This window comes from Suncus etruscus, chromosome 11, assembly GCF_024139225.1.
Source record: "Suncus etruscus isolate mSunEtr1 chromosome 11, mSunEtr1.pri.cur, whole genome shotgun sequence".
Lineage (NCBI taxonomy): Eukaryota > Metazoa > Chordata > Mammalia > Eulipotyphla > Soricidae > Suncus > Suncus etruscus.
In genome coordinates, this window is record NC_064858.1 from 61,836,821 (window position 1) to 61,860,018 (window position 23,198).

Below are 23,198 nucleotides of genomic sequence, written 5' to 3' on the forward strand. Positions count from 1 at the left end.
AAATTAATTACATTTACATTACATTAAATAGGAATTACATTACATTAAATAGGAACATTTAATATTCAGATAGTATAATTTAAAAGAAGACTATAATGCCTAGAAAGGATAAGAAGGGGCTAAAGAAAGAGAATGGGGAAGGCTCTTCACTTGTATGTAGCTGATCCAATTTCAATCCCTGACACCATAGATAATCCCTGAGCACCACCAGGAGTGATCCCTGAGCAAAAGTAAGACGTAAGCACCATCAGATATGGTTAAAATACACACACAAACACACACACACACACACACACACACACACACACACACCTTATAAAGGGCTTGTTATGCTGGCAGGGGTGGTGACATGGGATGCATTCTAGGAACATTGGTAGAAAGGTTAACATTGGTGATGGGATTGGCCCTGTAATATTGTATGTCTAAAACCGAACTATGAAGGACTTTGTGAATCACAATGGTTTCAATTAAAAAAAAATTTAAGTTAAATTAATGTAGCAGGTTATATAATTGATTAGAGGTTAAACCCTTTTAAAAAATTTATAATTCCGTAATCTTAGTAGTTGTAAAGATTTTAAGCCTGTGTTTCTTTGTCTTCAGAATATATTACATGAGGGGCCAGAGCAATAGCACAGTGGTAGGGAGGTTGCCTTGAATGTGGCTAACCCAGGACAGACCTGGATCTATATGGTCCCCGGAGCTGCCAGGAGGAATTTCTTTTTTGTTTTATTTTCCTGATTTATTTATTTCCCCGTTTTTTCCTTGTGAGTCTTGCTAGTGATTTGTCTATCTTGCTTATTCTTTCCAAAAACCAGCTCCTGGTCTCATTAATTCTTTGTATTATTTTCCTTGTTTCTAAATTGTTGATTATTTTGTTTTTATTTTTGTTTTTGGTTTTTGGGCCACACCCGGTGACGCTCAGGGGTTATTCCTGGCTATGTGCTCAGAAGTTGCTCCTGGCTTGGGGGACCATATGGGACGCTGGGGGATCGAACCGCGGTCCGTCTTAGGCTAGCACTGGCAAGGCAGAGACACCTTAACTCTAGCGCCACCACGCTGGCCCCTAAATTGCTGATTTCTGTTCTCGTTTTTATTATTTCTTTTCTTTTGCTTGTGTTTGGGTTACTTTGCTGTTGTTTTTCAGATATTTAAGGTGTCCCTTTAGGCTGTTGATTGTCATTTTCTTCTTTCCTTTTCTTTGTCTTTCTTCTTTTCTTTCTTTCTTTCTTTCCTTCTTCCTTCCTTCCCCTCCCTTCCTTCCTCCCTCTTTCCCACCCTCCCTCCCTCCCTCCCTCCCTCCCTCCCTCCTTCCTTTATTCCTTCCTTCCTTCCTTCCTTCCTTCCTTCCTTCCTTCCTTCCTTCCTTCCTTCCTTCCTTCCTTCCTTCCTTCCTTCCTTCCTTCATTTTTTTCTTTTTTCTTTTTGGTTTTTGGGTCATACCTGGCAGCACTCAGGGGTTACTCCTGGTTCTATGCTCAGAAATCCCTCCCAGCAGGCTCAGGGGACTATATAGGATGCCAGGATTCGAACCACTGACCTTCTGCATGCAAGACAAACACCTTACCTTCATGCTATCTCTCCAGCCCTCCTTTTTTTAATTTCATAATATCTTTATTTAAACACCATGATTACAAACATGTTTGTAGTTGGGTTTCAAGTATAAAAAAGAACACCACACCCCAAGATCAATTTCTAAGAGCAGAGCCAGGAGTAACCCCTGAGCACTGCTGGGTGTGGCAAAAAAAAAAAAAGAATGTATTATGTGAAATTACTTTCTGCAATCATGTTCTCAATGTTACGCTGAAGTTGAACTAATATTAAAATTACAAGCATTTCCTAATCACTCAACTGGTAGTAGGGGATTTCAGGTCTTGCATCTTGGGCTAAAAAGAAGGCAGGAAAAAGAGATAATTTTTATCTGAAGTAGAAAGTACTAGAAATAGTCTGCATAAAACCCACTGTTGAGTGAGAAACTGGCAATAACAACACTAGCCACATTAACAAATTAATGTTAAAAACATTAAATGTTAAAAAACAGCAAGAACAAAAATCTGACCACAATGTATTTTAAAGAACTAAAAACAGGATTCATGAACAACAATAAATCAAAGTAAAGAAACAACCCTTAAGCGAGGAAGAGCTAAACATTTATTTGAAGATATTAATTCAGATTCTGACCCCATACACTTGTGAAAAAATGTATTTTATAATTTTGTTTATATTTTATATATAGGGAAGAAGTTGAACTATTTCTAAAAATGAAAACTTTCAAGTCAAAGTTATCCAATTAGCCTGTCACTTTTTCATGGTACTGAATTATTGTGTGAGATCCTCTGAAACAAAAGACAGACTTTATAGCACTAAAATTTATACCACCCCTACAGGAGACCCTCAAGGCTGCACCTGTATATAACAGGTCTACAATCTGACGCACAAGATCTATAAGCTATTATGGATGCCACTTACCTGCTTTAAAGCCAAGTTGCCAATTATGAGATTCCACTTTTCAATAGGTGAATCCATCTTCCCGATATTTACCTGTGAAGGTAAACATTTTCATATGTAATGAAATAATATATGCATCCTCTACTCTTTTTTGGGGGAGGGCCACAGCCAATGGTGTTCAGGAGTTACTCCTGGCAGGCTTGGGGAACCATATGAGATGTTAGGGATCAAAACCAGGTAGGTTCCGGCTTGGCTGAGTGCAAGGCAAACACCCTACCCACTTTGCTATCACATCACTCCTGCCCCGCAACCTCTACACTTTTTAAATAACATATGATACCCAAAAACCAAGGGGAACTTTATTTTACAATAGTTTAATATTGTTTATATTGGTGGTGCTATTACCCCAAGCCCATCACCAGAGTGCTAGATATCTCTATCATCATTATAAGGTTCTCCTCAACCCATTCCTTTTGCAACCTCAGATCATCATTCTAACCATATCTAAAGGTAGTTCTTTAGTAAATGTGATGAACAAATTCACAATGTACTTTTTTTTGGGGGGGGGGTCACATCCGGGAGTGCTCAGGGGCTACTCCTGGCTCTACACTCAGAAATCGTCCCTGGCAGGCACAGGGGACCATATGGGATGCCGGGATTTGAACCACTGTCCTTCAGCATGCAAGGCAAATGCTTTAACCTCCATGCTATCTCTCCAAACCCTCAATTTGTACTTTAAATGTAATGATAAAATCACCCTATTCCTAGCAATTTACATTTGACTTACCTGAGATGTTTAGTGGGAAGAAAATTCAATTTAATTACTAATTCAGTTAGTACTAGTCACTTAACCACTGATGTCATTTTACACCAACAAGTGACACTCTGACATGACAACTTTTGCATACTGAGACTTGACATAAATAACTACATCATTTGAATTATTAGCATTTAATTCTAGGTCACAAACTAATATTACTTTAAATTCAATACCAAGCTGCAGGCATAAATAAATCATTCACATGTGCATAATTTATATTTGAGTCATGACTAAAATTATTATCAATAAAACTGTATTTGTTCTAGGGGCTGGAGAGATAGCATGGAGGTAAGGTGTTTGCCTTGCATGCAGAAGAACTGCATCCCATATGGTCCTCGGAGCCTACCAGGAGCGATTTCTGAGTGTAGAGCCAAGAGAAACCCCTGAGCACTGCCGGGTGTGACCAAAAAACAAAAACAAAAAAAATGTATGTTCCCATATGAATTTTGGCCATGTATCTCACTTAAGATTTGTATATATATCTAGGGTCCAGAGCGGTGGTGTGGAGTGGTAAGGCGCCTTGCACGTGCTAGCCAAGGCATACCATGGTTCAATCCCCCAGCATCCCATATGGTCCTCCAAGCCAGGAGTGATTTCTGAGCACATAGCCAGGAGTAACCCCTGAGCATCAGAGCATCACAGGGTATGGCCCAAACAAACAAACAAACAAAAAAGGATTTGTATATATCTAAACAGAAAAATAACTCCAAAACATTACTATACATATAGCCAATTCTTTTTTCTTAATTTTATTTGGTTTTTGGGTCACACCTGGCAGCGCTCAGGGGTTACTCCTGGCTCTGTGTTCAGAAATCGCTCCTGGCAGGCTCAGGGGACCATAAGAGATGCCAGGATTCGAACCACCGTCAAACACACTATCTCCATGCTATCTCTCTGGCCCACTAATTCTTTTCAACCATATAGGAGCCCAAAACTGTGTATCCAAAGAGAAGTTTTTATAACTCAATAACTTAGAAAGCAAATATTATTACTAAAAATACAATGGAGCTCAGGGAGGGATTCAGTAATAGAGCACTTGCTCTATATGACTGAGGCCACAAGTATGTCCCAAACAAACTCAACAAAAGTGAGCCCAGGACATTGCAACTAAATTGCAACCCCCAGGACACCACAACCAAGTATGTACCACCCCTGGCCACCACAATCAAGTGTGAAAACAACTGTGAATTCCCTATTGTACCACCACCATAACAAAGAGGTGAGAGAAGGGAGGAAAAGATGTGATATGGACTTGGATTCTAATGATTCCTCCATGTGACTGTTTCTTTGTTTGTTTGTTTTGTTTGTTTCTGGGCCATACCCAGTGGCACTCAGGGGTTATTCCTGGCTCTGTAATCAGAAATCACCCTGGCAGACTCTGGGGATCATATTGGATGCCAGGGATCAAACCTGTGTCCATCTGGGTTGTCAGCATGTAAGGCAAAATACTCTACTGCTGTGATATCATTCCAGCCCTATGTGACTATTTCTTTTTTTTTTTTTTTGGCTTTTGGGCCACACCCTGTGACGCTCAGGGGTTACTCCTGGCTATGTGCTCAGAAGTTGCTCCTGGCTTCTTGGGGGACCATATGGGACGCCGGGGGATCGAACCGCGGTCCGTCCTAGGCTAGCGCAGGCAAGGCAGGCACCTTACCTCCAGCGCCACCGCCCGGCCCCATATGTGACTATTTCTAATGGGAAATTTAATCATGTACAAACAAGACCTTAGCTTAATGGCCTCAGAACATTGATAAGTGCTGCACACATTGGTTTCCTCCACCAATCTGGAAAACAGTAGTTCTAGTAGTCTGTAGACTCACCCAAAGTAGTCAACAAATGCATGTGTTGAGATTTCTCAGCATTTCAGAATCATCACTCATGCTATTTTACAAAGAAATCTGTAAATTTCTTTTCTTAGCCTAGATTTCTAAATTATTGACAGAATTTGTGTTTTTAGTTCTTGCAAGCTGGATATTTCACTTAGTTCCTAGGGCTAGTCTTATACCAAACAGTCCCAAGAAATATTAGTAGCTGGAAATAGAGTAACTGGTGGCACCAAGCTCAGATAATTATAACATGAGAATCATTTAGTTTATGATGTTCTAATTGCTAAAAGAACCAAATAATTCCGGGACTGGAGCTATGCACAACAGGTAGGATGTTTGCCTTGCACACAGTAAACCTAGGTTCAATCCCCAGCATCCCTTATGGTCCCCTAAACCTGCCAGAAGCAATTCCTGAACACAGAGCCAGGAGCAATCCCTGGTGCGACCCAGAAACAAAAACAAAAAAAATAATTAAAAAAAATAGAATAATTCCTTTAGATTGTGACTAAAAAATCTGAGTCACTAATAATATGTGAACAGACAAATACAATCATATGTCTATAGAAATTAATTCATATAAAATATAATTGTCACAATAAACAAAAAATTAAAATTAAAAGATAAATATTAATGGGCCATAGTAGTGGCACAAGCGGTAGGGCGTTTGCTTTGCATGCACTAACCTAGGATGGACCATAGTTCGATTTCCCATCGTCCCATATGGTTCCCCAAGCCAGGAGTGATTTCTGAGCACATAGCCAGGAGTAACCCCTGAGTGTCACTAGATGTGTGACCCAAAAACCAAAAACCAAAATAAAGAAGATAAATATTAAATTCACGTTACTTAGTTCTAATGGTAGCCTGTGATGAAATTGAATTATCTGTAGCAGTCTTTATTTTTCTAAGCAGAATTCTTACAGCTTGGCTGATTTCAAAATGAGTTGGCATATTGAATTTATTATTTGAGTCTAAGTAATGCTGGGTAATACTTAATAATGTAGCTTTTAGAAATATTTCCTTGGAGCTGCCCAGATTTTGGTTTCCCTGAAAAAGCTAGCAAGTTATTTAATTGTAATCTTAACTATATGTGGGAGCATCAAAGTGTAAACTATATACATCATTCTCAAAACAATCAGTTATTTCATATCATTATACATCTCACAACACTTTTCACAGACGTCTCTGAACATAGACATTAGAACCATTCTGGAGGTACACTGAACTAGAAAATTCTTAAACATTCTGACACTGAGCACTGTAATACAAATCTAGAGCATCCAAGTTCCTCTTCATAAACTTCGTTAAATAAAATCACAAGGACATTTCTGCAGATATATATATATATATATATATATATATATATATATATATGTAGTTTGAAAATAAGTTTGCTAAAACATTCTTTTTTTTTTTTTTTTTTTTTTTGGTTTTTGGGCCACACCCGGCGGTGCTCAGGGGTTACTCCTGGCTGTCTGCTCAGAAATAGCTCCTGGCAGGCACAGGGGACCATATGGGACACCAGGATTTGAACCAACCACTTTAGGTCCTGGATCGGCTGCTTGCAAGGCAAACACCGCTGTGCTATCTCTCTGGGCCCGCTAAAACATTCTTATAATAAGCACTATTAATAAGAATCTATAGTATTCAAGTTCCTTTTCAATCTACTTTGGTGGACAAAGAGATTAGAACATTTTTCAGACACAATTTGAGAATAAATTGCTACATAAAGTACACAATAAAATATCCTATCAATTGGGAAACATTCACTAGGAGAGCTGAGAATTTTTAAAACTAACAAGGGGCCAGAGCGGTTGCATAAGCAGTAGGCATCTGCTTGCATGTGCTAACCTAGGACAGACCACAGTTCAATCCCCTGGTGTCCCATATGGTCCCCCAGGCCAGGAGCGATTTCTGAGCACATAGCCAAGAGTAACCCCTGAGCATCACCGGGTGTGTCCCAAAAACCAAAATAATAATGATAATAATAAATAATAATAATAAAAAATAAAACTCACAACATTATGCATTTCCACAGAATTGTGCAAGCTAATATTAAAGCAGTTAGATACAAATTTAGATAGTTACAAAATTTTGTTTTCAATGGGGCTTATAACAATAAGATCCATACAGATAAAATACAATTTAACCAGCAATATAATTACTAGTGAAAATAGGGTCAAGAGATTAGCCTAGGAGAAAGTTAAATTTTTGGAGGTAGCCCAGTGCAGAAAGTTCTGAAAGCATCTTCTCCTTTGTTGGTCTTCAGCTAGTCTTGGATCTTCTATCTTCTCCATCATCACCTTCTGTGTTAGGCTGCTGGGGTCTCTTTGATAAGCTGTTGCAGGTTAGGGATACAAGGTCCTCGCAAAAGGAGCCTCTGCTAGATGAAAGATGGTAGACGGTGGCATCTGGGATGCTGCCCAGAGTCTTCAACTCTTTCCCCTTTACTGCCTACTTCTGTATCATCTGAGGGGGCCTCTGCCACTATAGGTGATAGGCCAACTCAGTGAGACTGGGGGATGAATTGACAGAACCTATGTAGATTGGGAGCATATCTACTACCTTTCACTGGCATTCTTCCAGGTCCGAATATATTAGCAGCTTTTGGTCCTCTCTCTCTTTCAACAACATCAAACTCCCATTGCCAACACTACACAGAAACTTCCTGGGACTGTTTCTCTTAATAAATGTCCAGTAAACAAAGACATTTTCTTTGGTGACATTTCTGTTGTTAAATCCATAACCATTCCGGACATTGAACCATTTAACAGTGCCCAGTACTTGGATGGTAAGCACTAGCTTGTCTAGCTAACTCAGTGCTAGGAGCACGGAGGTAACTTTGGTTGAGCCATTTTCAGACTGACTCTGCAGAGATGGTAGCTGCCTTATCATTCTTAGGAAATGCAGGTCTAACTCTAGTTTCGTGCCAGTTCTCAAAGATGATCAGTTCTGGGAAGGCCGTTAGATCAAGAACTCATCACCACTGGGAAGGCACTCTTCCCACCTGTGGCATGTGTGCAAGAGAGTCTCTAGGGATCCTGGCATGTACAGTACAGATTAAGAAATGCATGCTGGGAACACAGATGGAGGGAGGACAGCTTTGGTGGTGTGAATTCCCCTGATTCAATGTCAATATGTGCCTAAAATGTTACTGTGAAAGATTTGTAATCAACTTTGGTCAAAACAAAAATTATTATTATAATAAGAAAAAGAAAAAGAAAAAGAAGAAATACAGGTAGATAGACCAGAGCAACATGAAGCCATTCAGAAGAGGAACTATGTTAATTGATGTTCAGTGAAAGGCACAGCACATTCAGTCCAGCTTGAGGGGGCAGTCGTGGTGATAACCCACCAGAGTTAAGTCACTCACTGTTGTTGTGTTCTTCTGGGGTCCCTGGATCCAAGGTCCCTGTTTGGGCATGAGTTGTAAAATCACCCCACACACTATATCTCCAAACCCATGGGAATGTGTCTGAATCAGGGTGTGCATGAAATAATCCAAACCAGGCTGAGGGTGAAACACGTGTAGTGTGGCAACCTTCTATCTAGCTAGTATGGAGGTCTCTGCCTGCCAAAACTGCCATTTTTATTGAGTACAGAGATCACCCCACCCCTGGGTGAGGCATTAAACCCAGGTTTACAAGTAAGACAATCTTAGTTTTGGGTGAAACCAAGTTGTAAACAGATACAAAGAAACTAGGGATAAACTTTGTTTTAGGTAAAATAAGATATAACCCAACAGGGATTGCATTGGTCAGCCATGTGTAAGGCAAGTGCCCGACTCACTGTACTATTACTCTGGCCCTATTATTATATTTGTTATAAATAATATCTTAGCACTTATAGATGCTAGGCTAGGCTATGGACACTGGATATTCTAGCTCTTTATTCAGAAATTACTTCTGGGGCCAGAGAGATAGCATGGAGGTAAGGCGTTTGCTTTCATGCAGAAGGTCATTGGTTCAAATCCCAGCATCCCATATGGTCCCCCGAGCCTGCCAGGAGCGATTTCTGAGCCTGGAGCCAGGAGTAACACCTGAGCTGCCAGGTGTGACCCAAAAAACAAACAAAAATAAATAAATAAATAAATAAATAACTTACTTCTGGGGCTAGAGAAATCACAGTGGTAGGGTATTTGCCTTGCATGTGGCCGACCCAGGAGGGACCCGGTTCGATTCTCGGCATCCCATATGGGTCTCCAGCCTGCCAAGGGCAGAATCAGGAGTAACTCTTGAGCGCTGCTGGGAGTAGCCCCAAACCAATCAATCAATCAAGTTTTTTGGGGGAGGGGCCACACCCAGTGATGCTCAGGGGTTACTCCTGGCTCAGAAATTGTTCCTTGCTTAGGGGACCATATGGGACGCAGGGGGATTGAACCGTGGTCTGTCCTAGGCTAGCGCATACAAGGTAGATGCCTTACCACTTATGCCACCACTCTGGCCCCATCAATCGATCAATCAAATTTAAAAAAAAAATGGAAATTATTTCTGGCATACTTTGGTAACCATATGGGATTCTGGGGACTGAACCCAGGTAATGCTTACTTTCAAATGAAGAACATTTCTGGGTGAATTTGTAAGTCTAGATACTGCTAAAAATAATGGTTTGACCAAACTCTTTGACTTTCTTTCTTCTCATTTAATAATTGATAAATCTCTTTATTACGAGGTTCGAAGATTTGGTTAATCATGACTATTTAAATAATAGCTTCAAAAAAAAAAAAAGAAATAGCTTCATTCAAACAATTCCATAATATAAAGTTTTGTACATTGCTTAATGATGATGCTTTCTTTTTTCTTTTTTCTTTCTTTTTTTTTTTTGGTTTTTGGATCACACTTGGCAGTGCTCAGGGGTTACTCCTGGCGCTATACTCAGAAATTGTTCCTGGCAGGCTCAGAGGACCATATGAGATGCCGGGATTCGAATCACTGACCTTCTGCATGAAAGACAAACGCCTTACCTCCAGCCGCAATGATGATACTTCCTTTTTTTTGTTGTTTTTTTTTTTTTTTGTTTTTGGGTCACACCCAGCAGTGCTCAGGGGTTACTCCTGGCTGTCTGCTCAGAAATAGCTTAGCTCCTGGCAGGCACGGGGGACCATATGGGACACCAGAATTCGAACCAACCACCTTTGGTCCTGGATCAGCTGCTTGCAAGGCAAACACCGCTGTGCTATCTCTCCAGGCCCCCCCAGTGATGATACTTTCTAAATAGTTTCTTCAACTTACATAATTTAAAATCTGGCCAGGGGCGATTTCTGAGCATAGCCAGGAATAACCAGAGTGTCAAATGGGTGTGGTCCAAAAAAACAAAACAACAAAAACAAGAAAAAGTCTTGGAACAAGGCCTATAACATTATGAAAGCTTATAAATGTCCTCATTTTGGGGCCGGAGATAGCATGCAGGTCAGGCATTTGCCTTGCATGCAAAAGGAGGGTGGTTCGAATTCCGGCATCCCTTGTGGTCCCCCAAGCCTTCTGGGGGCGATTTCTGAGCGTAGAGCCAGGAGTAACCCTTGAGCGCTGTTGGGTGTGACCCAAAAACCAAAACCAAAATCAAAACCAAAAACCAAAAACCAAAACAAATGTCCTTATTTTGGCTAATATATCATTATTGCCCTGGCAGTATGATTATATATATGGAAGGAACTTAGAAAAATTCCATAGGGTATGTTCAGCATTTCCTCTTTATTAAGAAAAATAAATAAATGCCGGGGCCGGCAAGGTGACGCTAGAGGTAAGGTGTCTGCCTTGCAAGCGCTAGCCAAGGAAAGATCGGGACTGCAGTTCGATCCCCGGTGTCCCATATGGTCCCCCCAAGCCAGCCAGGGGCAATTTCTGAGTGCTTAGCCAGGAGTAACCCCTGAGCGTCAAATGGGTGTGGCCTGAAAAAACAAAAACAAAAAGAAAAAAAAAAAGAAAGAAAAAAATGCCAAGAAAACATTACTTAATGGATGTGATTTCCAAAAAACCTTAGAGAAATTTGGAGGAGAGCAACTTGGAGATTAGGAAAGGGAAGAAGCAGAAGAGATGTTCCCACCAGAGTTGTTCAGGTCCGATGTCTTAAGTTACCATTAGATACACACACACACACATACACACACACACACACACACACACTTTCTTTCTTTAGAGATTCATTTGCTGTAGCTCCTTTAAAGCAATTAGTGAATCTTCATATATTAAAGGACTAAAATTGGTAATACTTTCTGAAAACTTAATTTCTGGTTAACAGTGTGCATATGGTTCACAGAAGTGAATCTCTTTAGTTACATGGTTTTAACATAATTTGTTTCAGCAGTGGTAACGCTTTTAATCCTCTTATTTCTACTTTCTCCCTTTTCTTCAATTTCTAAATAAGTATACAGACTTATATACTTGTTTTTATTTTGTTTTGGGGCCATATCTGCAATGTTCAGGGCTTACTCCTGGCTTTGTACTTAGGTATTATCCTGGCAGTGCTCCTGGGAAAATGAGATACCAGGGACTGAACTGGGTCAGCCATGTGCAAGCAATACCTGCTGTATATTTTTTCTCCTAAGTATATATACATGTTTACAATCACAAAATGTTTAAATATCAATAAACCCACCATTGAACAGCACAAATTCTCAATATGTGCTTGACCTGTGTTGAGAAGAGCATTTTGGGATAAGAGGAGGCCAAGTATAACATCACTGCTAGGGATGAAGAGAATCTTTTTCATATTGGAAAACCCTCAGAAAAATGTCCAGGGCAGGGTCAAGCAACAGTATAGGGATAGGGTGTTTGCCTTGCACATGGCCTACCAGGATTTGATCCTTAGCATCCCATATAGGCCCCACAAGCATAGCCAGGGTGATTCCTGAGTACAGAGTCAAGAGTAAGCCCAAAGCAGTGCTGAATGTGCCCCCCCCAAAAAAAAACTAATAAAAAAATTCAGAATAAGGTATCAAGCATGACCCCCAAGTTCACAGATTGTCAGAAAGAAAAAAATTCTACTACCATGAGCAACCTATAGCAGAGTCAAAAACCCCCCCTTACTCAACATCCTCCCCAGGCCCCTAGTTTTCCTGATATAAATTCTTTTTAGTAGAGAACCGTCTCAGAGAATATATATCATGTATGGTAAGAAGAACTTACTGCAGTGGACAATCTGGACGCCAATGTCATTTCCAAGTTTCCTTTGAGACCAAGAAGAGCAGGAACTAAAATGAAAACTTCAGTAACCTTTTTGAACACTTCCCAATGCTGTAAGAGAAAATAAAAATAAAAATTTTATATCCTAAGAAAAACACTTAGAACAAGGACACTTCTAAAACTCATTTTTCCAACGTTGTACCTATATTCCAAATGGCATAGGTCATTTTATCAGTGACTATTTCATTTACTCTCATCATTCAGTTGACAGTGATAGCTGATCATCACTATATTCCACAATAAACAGCATATCTACCGCTAATGCTCTTGGGTTTCACTTTTGTTGTTGTTGTTTTTGGGCCATACCTGGTGGCACTTGGTTTACTCCTGGCTCTGCACTCAGAAGTTGATCCTGGCAGGCTCAGGGAACCATATGGGATGCCAGGAATAGTACTCGGGTCTGTCCCCGGTTAGCCGTGTGCAAGGTACATGCCGCCCTACCACTGTGCTATCTCTCCAACCTCTCACTTTTTGTTTTCTTTTTATTTTTTTGAGGGGGGTCACTCAGGGGTTACTCCTGGCTCTACGCTCAGAAATCGCCCCTGGCTGGCACCACCGTCCTTCTGCATGAAAGGCAATCACCTTATCTCCATGCTATCCCACCGGCCCCTCACTTTTTGTTTTTAAGGCAACAGTCAATATAGTATGTAAGAGCACAGACTCAAGAACCAGAAATCCTGAATTTGTTTAAATTAATTACTGACTGATTTCAGTGTCTAATAAGAGTTTATATAGTATTGTTACAAGTGTTTACATTTACAGCATTGATATTAAAGCTAGGCACTATGCACCATCAAAGTTCCCTTGACACCCCAATCCATCTGAAATTTAAACATTGGTTTTAACACTGATTAAAACCCCACAGATAAAACACTATAGTAGTAATATAAGATTTCACAAATAATGAAGTTAGTTAGATAACTTTCCTTAAAAATCGATAAAAAGGGATGATATCGAACCCCATGACTATCATCTCCCTCAATGTCAATGGATTAAATGTACCAGTTAAGAGACACAGAGTGGTGAAATAGATCAAAAAGATGAATCCAACCTTCTGCTGCCTATAAGAAACACACCTAAATAGTCAGAACAAATATAGAGTCAAAATCAAAGACTGGAGAAAAATCATCCAAGCAAACAACACCTTTAAAGAAGCTGGAGTGGCTATATTAATATCAGATGACACAAATTTTAGACTCAGAAAAGTTGTAAGAGACAAAGATGGATACTTTGTACTAATCAAGGGATATATGTAACAGGAAGAAATCCCACTACTAAACATATATGCACCCAATAAGAGACCAGGAAAATATCTCATACAATTATTGACAAATTTGAAAGAGAATATCAATAACAACACAATAATTGTGGGAGACCTCAACACGGCCTGTCAACACTTGATATGTCAACCAGACTGAAACCCAAAAAAAATATACTAGCCTTGAAAAGAGAAATGGAAGAAAGAGGCCTAGTATATATTTAGGACACTTCATCCCCAGAAACCTGGATACACATTCTTCTCCAATATACATGGATCATTAACCAGATCATTCTCCACATGCTGACACTTCAATATTTTATAGTAGTGTCAGCCCAGTATATCACAGGAAATCTCAAGAAGAAGTTACGTAGTAATCTACCAAGCTCAGTGAACCTAAATAGTAACACAGAAGGCTCCAACTAGCATCCACCACAGTTCAGTAAATCCTTAGACACTGACTTTAGTAATACCATGGAGAGATACAACAATCATTTAAAATTTAACCCTTGTTATCTAAGTTTTAATAATTCCATTTGCCTTTGTGTAGTAACAAGCAATATGAAGTAAATTTGTTTGTGGTAGGTGGTGGTGGGTGGGAGATTGGGGACACTAGTGAAGGGAAGGTCACACTGGTGGTGGGATTGGTGTTTGAACATTTGATGATGAAACAACTTAACTATGAACAACTTGGTAAATCACAATGTTATAATAAAAATAAGGGGGAGGGGCCAGAGAGATAGCATGGAGGTAAGGCATTTGCCTTGCATGCAGAAGGATGGTGGCTCGAATCCCGGCATCTGATATGATCCCCTGAATCTGCCAGGAGCAATTTCTGAGCGTAGAGCCAGGAGTAACCCCTGAGCGCTGCTGGGTGTGACCCAAAAAAACAAAACAACAACAACAACAACAACAACAACAAAAATCAGGGTGAGGGGGCCTGAGCGAGATAGCACAGGGGTAGGGTGTTTGCTTTGCATACAGCCGACCTGGGACCAATCTGATTTCAATCCCTGGCATCCCCATATGGTTCCCCGAGCATGCCAGGAGAGATTTCTGAGTGCAGAGCCAGGAGTAAACCCCTAAGCACCATCAGGTGCAGCCCCAAAACAAATAACAATAAAAAAGGGGGGGGGGGGACTACCTTTCTTAGCAACAAAAACAAAAACAAAAAGAAAAGGACATAACTGATTTTAGGAATTTTAAGTCTCCCATTTCTGACATTTAGACAAAAACTCATCAAGCTCATAAAAAGAATAGATAAAAAGAGCCCTCCACGGGCTGGAGTGATAGCACAGTGGGTAGGGTGTTGGCCTTGCATGTGGCCAACCTGGATTTGATTCCTGGCATTCCATATGGTCCCGTGGCCTAACAGGAGTAATTCTGAGTACAAAGCCAAGAGTAAACTGAGTACTATTGGTGTGGCCAAGAAATAACCAACCACAAAAAATAAAATAAAACATCCCTACTTGGAAATAAGAATAAGAATACTTGTGATGCATCATAACCTAACAGCATAAGCCATCCGTCTGCATGAAAGGCAAACGCCTTTTGGGCTGTTAATATGGTAAAATTACATTAATTTTCAAGTATTGAACTAGATTTGTATCCATGGACTAGTCTATACTTGTTCAGTGTATGTTTTTCATATTGCTGAATTCTATTTATATCTTTTGTTAATGAAATTTCTATTCATGGTAAAATATTATCATTATTATTATCATTTGATTTGGAGCTACATGTGGTGGCATTCAAAACTTACTACTGGTGGTCTCTGTGCTCAGGGCCTACTCTTGGTGTCAGGTACTGAACCTGGATTAGCTGTGTGAAAGCAAGTGACCTACCCACTATACAATCATTAAAGCCTCAAGTTTAAGTTTTTAAAATTAAAATCTTCGGTATCAGAGTTATATTATTGTATTTTTTTAAAGGGGAAAGTGCAAACTCAGTCCGCACTGCCACAAATTGTGCAGTCGAGTTTCCCACATTTGGGGAAATTGGAGGGGTCAGCACACCCAGAGTGAAATGGGCGAGCCTCACGCAGACGAAACCACCTGACAGGCAAGTATATTGTTGTCTTTTTTTGTTTGTTTGTTTTTGGGCCACACCCGGTAATGCTCAGGGGTTACTCTTGGCTATGCGCTCAGAAGTCGCTCCTGGCTTGGGGGACCATATGGGATGCCAGGGGATCGAACCGCGGTCAGTCCTAGGCTAGCCTGGCAAGGCAGACACCTCACCTCTAGTGCCACCGAGCTGGGTCCTATATTGTTGTCTTAAATAAATTTGGGCATGTTCTCATTTTATTTTTCCAAAGAGCCTATCTAGGATTACTATAAATTCTGCTTTAACTGTTTACTGGAATTTTCAGATAAAATTTCTGAAGATTTCGGGCCCGGAGAGATAGCACAGCGGCGTTTGCCTTGCTAGCAGCTGATCCAGGACCAAAGGTGGTTGGTTCGAATCCCGGTGTTCCATATGGTCCCCCGTGCCTGCCAGGAGCTATTTCTGAGCAGACAGCCAGGAGTAACCCCTGAGCAACGCTGGGTGTGGCCCAAAAACAAACAAACAAAAAAAAAATCTGAAGATTTCTTTTTTGATCTTTTTAAGAAACAAGCTATATCTTTCTAGTTTTTGTCTTTTTGGTTTTGGGGGCACATCCAGCAATGCTCAGGGGTCACTCCTGGCAATGCTCAGAGGAACATTTGTAGCTCTAGAATCTAGATAATGTACTGGGTCAATCATAAGGTTTTTTGTTTGTTTGTTTTTTGTTTGGTTTTTAGGTCAAACCCGATCGCGCTCAGGGTTACTCCTGGCTCTATGCTCAGAAGTCACTCCTGGTAGGCACAGGGGACCATATGGGACACCGGGATTCAACCAACCACCTTAGGTCCTGGATCGGCTGCTTGCAAGGCAAATGCTCACTGTGCTATCTCTCCGGCCCCATTCTTTTTTTTTTTTTTTTTCAGGCCACACCCGTTTGATGCTCAGGGGTTACTCCTGGCTAAGCGCTCAGAAATTGCCCCTGGCTTGGGGAACGCTGGGGGAGGGGGATCGAACTGTGGTCCTTCCTTGGCTAGCGCTTGCAAGGCAGACACCTTACCTCTAATGCCACCTCGCCGGCCCCAAGTTTTTGTTTTTGGTTTTGGGTCATATCTGGCAGTGCGTGGGGGTTACTCTTGGCTCTATGCTCAGAAATCGCTCCTGGCAGGCTCAGGGGACCATATAGGATGCTGGGATTCGAACTACCTTCCTTCCGCATGCAAGGCAAATGCTTGGCAAATGCTTTACCTCCATGCTATCTCTCTAGCCCCTGGGTCAATCATAAGGAAGGCAAGAACCTTATCCATAATATCATCTGTCTGGTACAAAGTTACTTGCCTCATTGATTATCTTTAACTAGTTTTCATAATTTTAATTTCATAGATTTTACCCTATTTTTTTTTTTTTTTTTTTAGTTTTTGGCTTTGGGTCACACCCAGCAGTGCTCAGGGGTTACTCCTGGCTCTGTGCTCAGAAATCGCTCCTGGCAGGCTTGGGGACCATATAAGACGCCGGAATTTGAATCACCATCCATCATGGGTTGGCTGTGGCTGTGTGCAAGGCAAATGCCCTACCTATCTCTCAGGTGCTTTCCCCCTACTTTTTGATCTTTATTATTTCCTTTATGATTGACTCTGAGTCTCACACATGTAGACAAAGCACATGTTCTTGCCTGTCTCCTGCCCTCTGCCAAATTTAATCAGGTTGGTTGTAATACTGACTTCTATGAAATCTTTATATGCTCTAATATTATACACTATCTTTTATATACACTATCTATTATATGATGTGCAAATATATTCTCCAATGAATTAAGTTGTCTTTTTATAAAATAAAAGTTGTCTTTTTATTTTTATGATTATTTCCTTCATTGGGAAAATGTTCCTTCCATTGGGGAAGACTTTGTCTAATATAATCCTACTTGTTTATTTTTTATTTTGTTTCCCTTGCTATTGAATATAAAACTACAAAAACATGTATTTTGGGGGCCGAAGAGATAGCATGGAGGTAAGGCATTTGCCTTTCATGCAGAAGGTCATCGGTTCGAATCCCGGCGTCCCATATTGTCCCCTGTGCCTGCCAGGAGCAATTTCTGAGCTTGGAGCCAGGAGTAACCCCTGAGCGCTGCCGGGTGTGACCCAAAAGCCACAAAAAAAAAAAAAAAAAAACATGTATTTTGTTGTTGTTATTGTTGTTGTTGGCTTTTTGGGTCACACCTGGCAGTGCTCAGGGGTTACTCCTGTCTCTGTGCTCACATATTGCTCCAGGCAGGCACGGGGGGGACCATGTGGGATACCAGATTCAAACCACTGTCTGTCCTGGATCGGCTGCATGCAAGGCAAACGCCCTGCTACTGTGCTATCTCTCTTGCCCCTACAAAAACATGTTTTTAAGAGGTGAGGGTGTTGTTAGCAAGTGATGCTCCAGGAGCCTGGAAGCCCATTCCAGTGATTCTCCATCAATTAGGCTGGTCAATTCAATGGAAGGACTCAATGATGCAGAGCTGCTTTGGGCCTGTGATACCCGGGTCACTCTGATGGTTCTCAGGAGCCTACAGAGTCACATCTGCTTGTGCTCAGGGACCTCTAGGTCTAGCCATGACAACACAGTGCTGAGGACTGAACTAGAGTTGGCCACATGCAAGGCATGTGCTTTAATTAGTTCTTATATCTCTGGATCCCACATTTCCAAGAATAAAATAAATATAAGAAAGTCGTTGAGGGGCTGACGAGATAACATGGAGGTAAACATTTGCCTTCCATGCAGAAGGATGGTGCTTCGAATCCCGGCATCCCATATGGTCCCCTGTGCCTGCCAGGGCCAATTTCTGAGCATAGAGCCAGGAGTAACCCCTGAGCACTGCCGGGTGTGACCCAAAAACCAAAAAAAGAAAGTAGTTGATTTTCAGTCTTTGTGTTAGGCTATTTAATATTTCCAAGACCAATTATTGAAGATACTTTTGTTAGTTTTAGATCTTAAGCTTTTAATTAGCTATTAATATATTTGTGGACTTGTTCCATTGAGCTGTGTATATTTTTATTCTAATACCATGCTATCTTTGTTTACTGAGCAGTTTAGTGTGAAGTTAAGAAGTGCATGCAATATCTTCTTTGATTCTTTTTTCCTCATGAGTGCTTTGACTATATGAAGACCACATAGTTTCAAATCTATTTTATTTACTTATTTATTTATTTTTGGTTTTTGGGTCACACCCAGCAGTGCTCAGGGGTTACTCCTGGCCTCTGCATTCAGAAATCACTTTTGGTAGGCATGGGGAACCATATGGATTGGTTGTGTGCAAGGCAAATGCCCTACAGCTGTGCTATATTTCCCGCCTCCCAAATTAATTTTATGACTATTTCTATAAATAATGACATTCATTTTGAGAGGGATTACATTGAATCTGCATGTTGTTTTAGGTAATATGGCCACATTAATAGCATTTATTCATCCATTTCATGAGCATTCTCCAGGTGTCTAGATTGTTTTGTTTTTAATATTCTATTTCCTTCAGTAGCATTGGTTTTTTGAGGTAAAGGAGGTCTTTTACATCTTTAATTAAATTTATTTCTAGGTATATTGTTTTTGATGTAGTCATACAGTTTGTTTTAATTTTTCTAATGGTTGTTTTCATGTAGATATATAGTCAATACTATATCACTGTTACTCTAATAACACAATAGTTTTTCATAAAGCCTTCTGGGTCTTCTATGTATAAAATCATGTCATGGGGCCAGAGAGATAGCACAGTGATAGGGCATTTGTCTTACACTGAACTGATGGCGGTTCAAATTCTAGCATCCCATATGATCCCTAGTGCCTGCCAGGAGCAAGTTCTGAGTGCAGAGCCATGAGGAACCCCTGACCACTGGGTGGGTGTGACCCAAAAACCAAAAATAAATAAATAAATAAATAAAATCATGCCATGTCATGTAACAAAAAATTATTTTCCCCTTTCTTGCTTGAATGCCTTTTATATGTTTTTCTGCAAGGAGAGGGGCACCAGGGCAACACTGTCCTCAAGGCTTACCCCTGGCTCTGTGATCAAGGATCACTTCTTTTTATTTTTTTTTATTTTTTTTATTTTTAATTATGAGAACAATGATGCAAAGAGGAGAAGGTAAAGTTACAGTGGAAGGACAATCCCCCATAAACAGAGTTCTCAAATGAAATCCCCTTGCTGACACCTAAATATTGAACTTACAGTCAAAGAACATTAAGAAAAATAAGGCAGAACCCATGTACAATTACTTTGTCCACAAGTCCCCCAATTAAGATTATACCAGAGGACTATACATAATTAATTATGTAAGTATTCTGCCTTAAAAATTTCTACCCTACCCTGGGAGCCAGGAAGGGCTAAGGGATTCCTCCTTGTTCTGAGCTAGGTAAAATACTCCTGGAGGTACTTGGAGTACCATATGGAATATCAAGGAGGATCAAACCCAAGTTGATTGCATGCAAGGCATGCCCTACATGCTGTTCTATCTCTTGTGCTTGTGTGTTTTAAAATAATGAAAATTATATGGGATTGTATTTTTTTTTGTTTTGTTTTTGTTTTTGTTTTTTTTGGGGGGGTCACACCCAGCAGTGCTCAGGGGTTACTCCTGGCTCTATTAAGTAAGTCTTTAAAAGTATTTGGTTGATTTTTATAACTTTTAATACTGGTAGCAGTATTAAAGTTCATGAAATCAGAAAGGGACTTCCAATTATACACATGCTAATCTAACAAATTATATGGGTGCTTGCTTTGCATGTGGCTGACCTGGGCTCAGGCCCTGGTACTCCATATGGTCCCCAAATTTATTAATTTGGGGGAACTTCGGTGGGACTTGGGCACACATTCAGTTGTGCTCAGGGCTTATTCCTGGTTCACTGCTTAGGGTTACTGCTCATGGTGTCAGGATTGTATCTGGATTGTCTGGATTGGGTATGTTTAAGGCAACAACATAACTTACTGTATTATCTCTCTGGCCCCATGAGTGAACTTTTTTTTCCCTCTCTCTCTCCCCCATATCTCTCTCTCTCTCTCTCTCTCTCTCTCTCTCTCTCTCTCTCTCTCTCTCTCTCTCTCTCTCCATACACTTTATAGTACTCAGAGTTTACTACTGGTTCTGTGATCTGGTGGGGCTCAGAGAATTATATGTGGTACTGGGGATTGGCTATATGTACAGCAAGTCCCATACTGTTGCTCCAGGCCCAATTTTTCTCTTTTCTTTAAGTCCTTTTGCTGTCCTGAAATAAATGTTATTTTCTAGTGGTGGTTACAGTGGAGAGAATGATGAGAGTTATGATACTTATAACTTAAATTTATTAATTTTGTTTGTTTTTGTTGTAATCATTAATTTATTTAATATTCTAATATGACTTAAATTTATTAAGGATTTACAATATGCTAATCACTATCCTTTATATTGTCTTTTTTATATATTTTATTTAAACACCTTGATTACATACATGATTGTGTTTGGGTTTCAGTCATGTAAAGAATGAGTGAACTTTTTAAGAAGGAAATATCATAAGACCGGAGAGATAGCATCGAGGTAGGGCATTTGCCTTGCATGCAAAAGGACGGTGGTTAGAATCCCAGCATCTCAAATGGTCCCCCAAGCCTGCCAGCAGTGATTTCTGAGCGTAGAACCAGGAGTAATCCCTGAGCGCCACCAGGTGTGACCCAAAAACCGAAGAAGTAGAAGTAGAAGAAGAAGAAGGAGGAGGAGGAGGAGGAGGAGGAGGAGGAGGAGGAGGAGGATAATAGAAAGATGGTAAATTGGGTAGGATGCATATCTTTTTTTTGTTTTTGTTTTTGTTTTTGGGCCACACCCGGCAGTGCTCAGGTGTTACTCCTGGCTGTCTGCTCAGAAATAGCTCCTGGCAGGCACGGGGGACCATATGGGACACCGGGATTCGAACCAACCACCTTTGGTCCTGGATCGGCTGCTTGCAAGGCAAATGCCGCTATACTATCTCTCCGTGCCCTAGGATGCATATCTTAACATGGATGACTAAGGTTCAATCCCTGACACCACATGTGACTCCTCAAATACCACCAGAAGTGATCCCTCCTTGAGTGCAGAGCTAGGAGTAAGTCCTGAAAATTGCTGAAAGTGACCCAAAATTTGTTTTAAATTTTTAAGAAGGGAGTGCGGGAGACCGCAGACCAGAATGCGTGGAAGGCGCACGCCCATTCAAGGGATTGAGTCCCTGGAACAGACCAGGGGGAGTGCTGGAGAACACCAACCAAAGTGCGTGGAAGGCACCCATTCAAGGGAACCGTGAGTTACTGGGACAGGCCAGGGGAGTGCGGGAGGTCGCCACCAGAGCATGTGGAAGGCGACCATTTAAGGGAGCCGTGAGTCCCTAGGACAGGCAGGGGAGGGCGGGAAGGCCACTGACCCAAGCGTGTGGTGAGCATCCACCCAAAGGAGCCCACTCTTCGATATAACACTGGCAGCCCAGGGGACCCTAGGTCCATGAAGCCGGGAGAAAAGCCTGTGGGAGCACTTGTGGGGATCGCCAACTCATCAAGCTATCATACAGCCCAGGGAGACAGAGAGGCAGGGGGACCAGTGACTAGAGGGGCAAGAAAAAAGCTCAGGCTGGCTCCCAAGTGTAGAGGGCTAGTGATCTAGACTCAATGGCGCCCTCTACCATTTTGGCCAGGAGTGAACCTGCACTGTCTGGCAGGAAGGGGATGGCAATTGACCAAGTTTGACTGGAGGATGAGGGAAGGACCAAAACTCAGCGACATCACCCAACGTACTCACGTAAAACCACACACCGAGAAGGGACCCAGCCCCATGCCACAGGTGGCAAAAGCAGGCTGAAACCTGAAGGCACTGTACTCCAAGCCAAGCCAATAAATGCAAAGAAAGATGGGTAAACTAAGGAAAACATTAACAACAGGGGAGATGGAGAGAAATCAGAACAAATTTCTGTAACCACACCCCCCATTTCCTCTGGTGTAACCTTACCTGCTAGTAGACCTCCCATTTCCAGGAGGTGTCTTTGGGAGGTAACAAAAGGCTTTTGGCCAGAAGGGCAAAGAGATTTGCCTGGATGAAGAGGTAGCAGGAGGAGAGATGGCTGAAAGAAGCTAAATGCAGGGCAAGCTGACAAGGCCATGCTTAAATAGGTTTAAGATTATAGGCCACACATGTTGGCCAGGGCAAATAAAGCTGTTATTTCTTAGAACCTGCCTGTGAGTGAGTTGTTTACCCGCCGAGATCACCTCAGAACCACCAGCTGAACAGGAGGTGCTTACATGTGGTTCTGGGCTGGAGGAGAAAGGCCTCCATCACCATCCAAGGATTTTTTTATTATTTAACTCAACAAGTTTCCAAGTCCACCAAAACACACAGACCCAAGAGAGGAAGACCTAAAAGCAGTCATGAGAATAGAATTACAAGCCATGCTAGAAGAAATGAAAGACACACTGGCCAGAGATCACAAGAAATCAATAGATGAACAAATGAACCAACTTAATAGTTGCTACAAAACATGAAAGACTTCATACAAACAGAATTAAAATACAAAAACCGTAGAAAGTCAGAAGAGCAGAATTGCACAGCTCAAGAATCAAATAGAAGAAATCAAAGATAAACTGCAAACAAAAGACAACAAAGAAGCCA

The 23,198-nt window shown here is 41.1% G+C and overlaps 1 protein-coding gene and 1 pseudogene across 1 annotated transcript in view; both read right to left on the reverse strand.

Moving 5' to 3' along the window:
* Window positions 1-23,198, reverse strand: part of SLC41A2 (solute carrier family 41 member 2) — a 157,812-nt gene that overhangs the window by 104,656 nt on the left and 29,958 nt on the right. Inside the window, exons 2-3 of the mRNA XM_049783156.1 lie at window positions 12,213-12,320; window positions 2,467-2,538 (exon numbers count right to left, since the gene is read on the reverse strand). Coding sequence (XP_049639113.1) covers window positions 2,467-2,538; window positions 12,213-12,320 — 180 coding nt within the window. The remainder of the gene's footprint in view (window positions 1-2,466; window positions 2,539-12,212; window positions 12,321-23,198) is intronic.
* Window positions 15,457-15,596, reverse strand: LOC126023311 (uncharacterized; annotated as a pseudogene).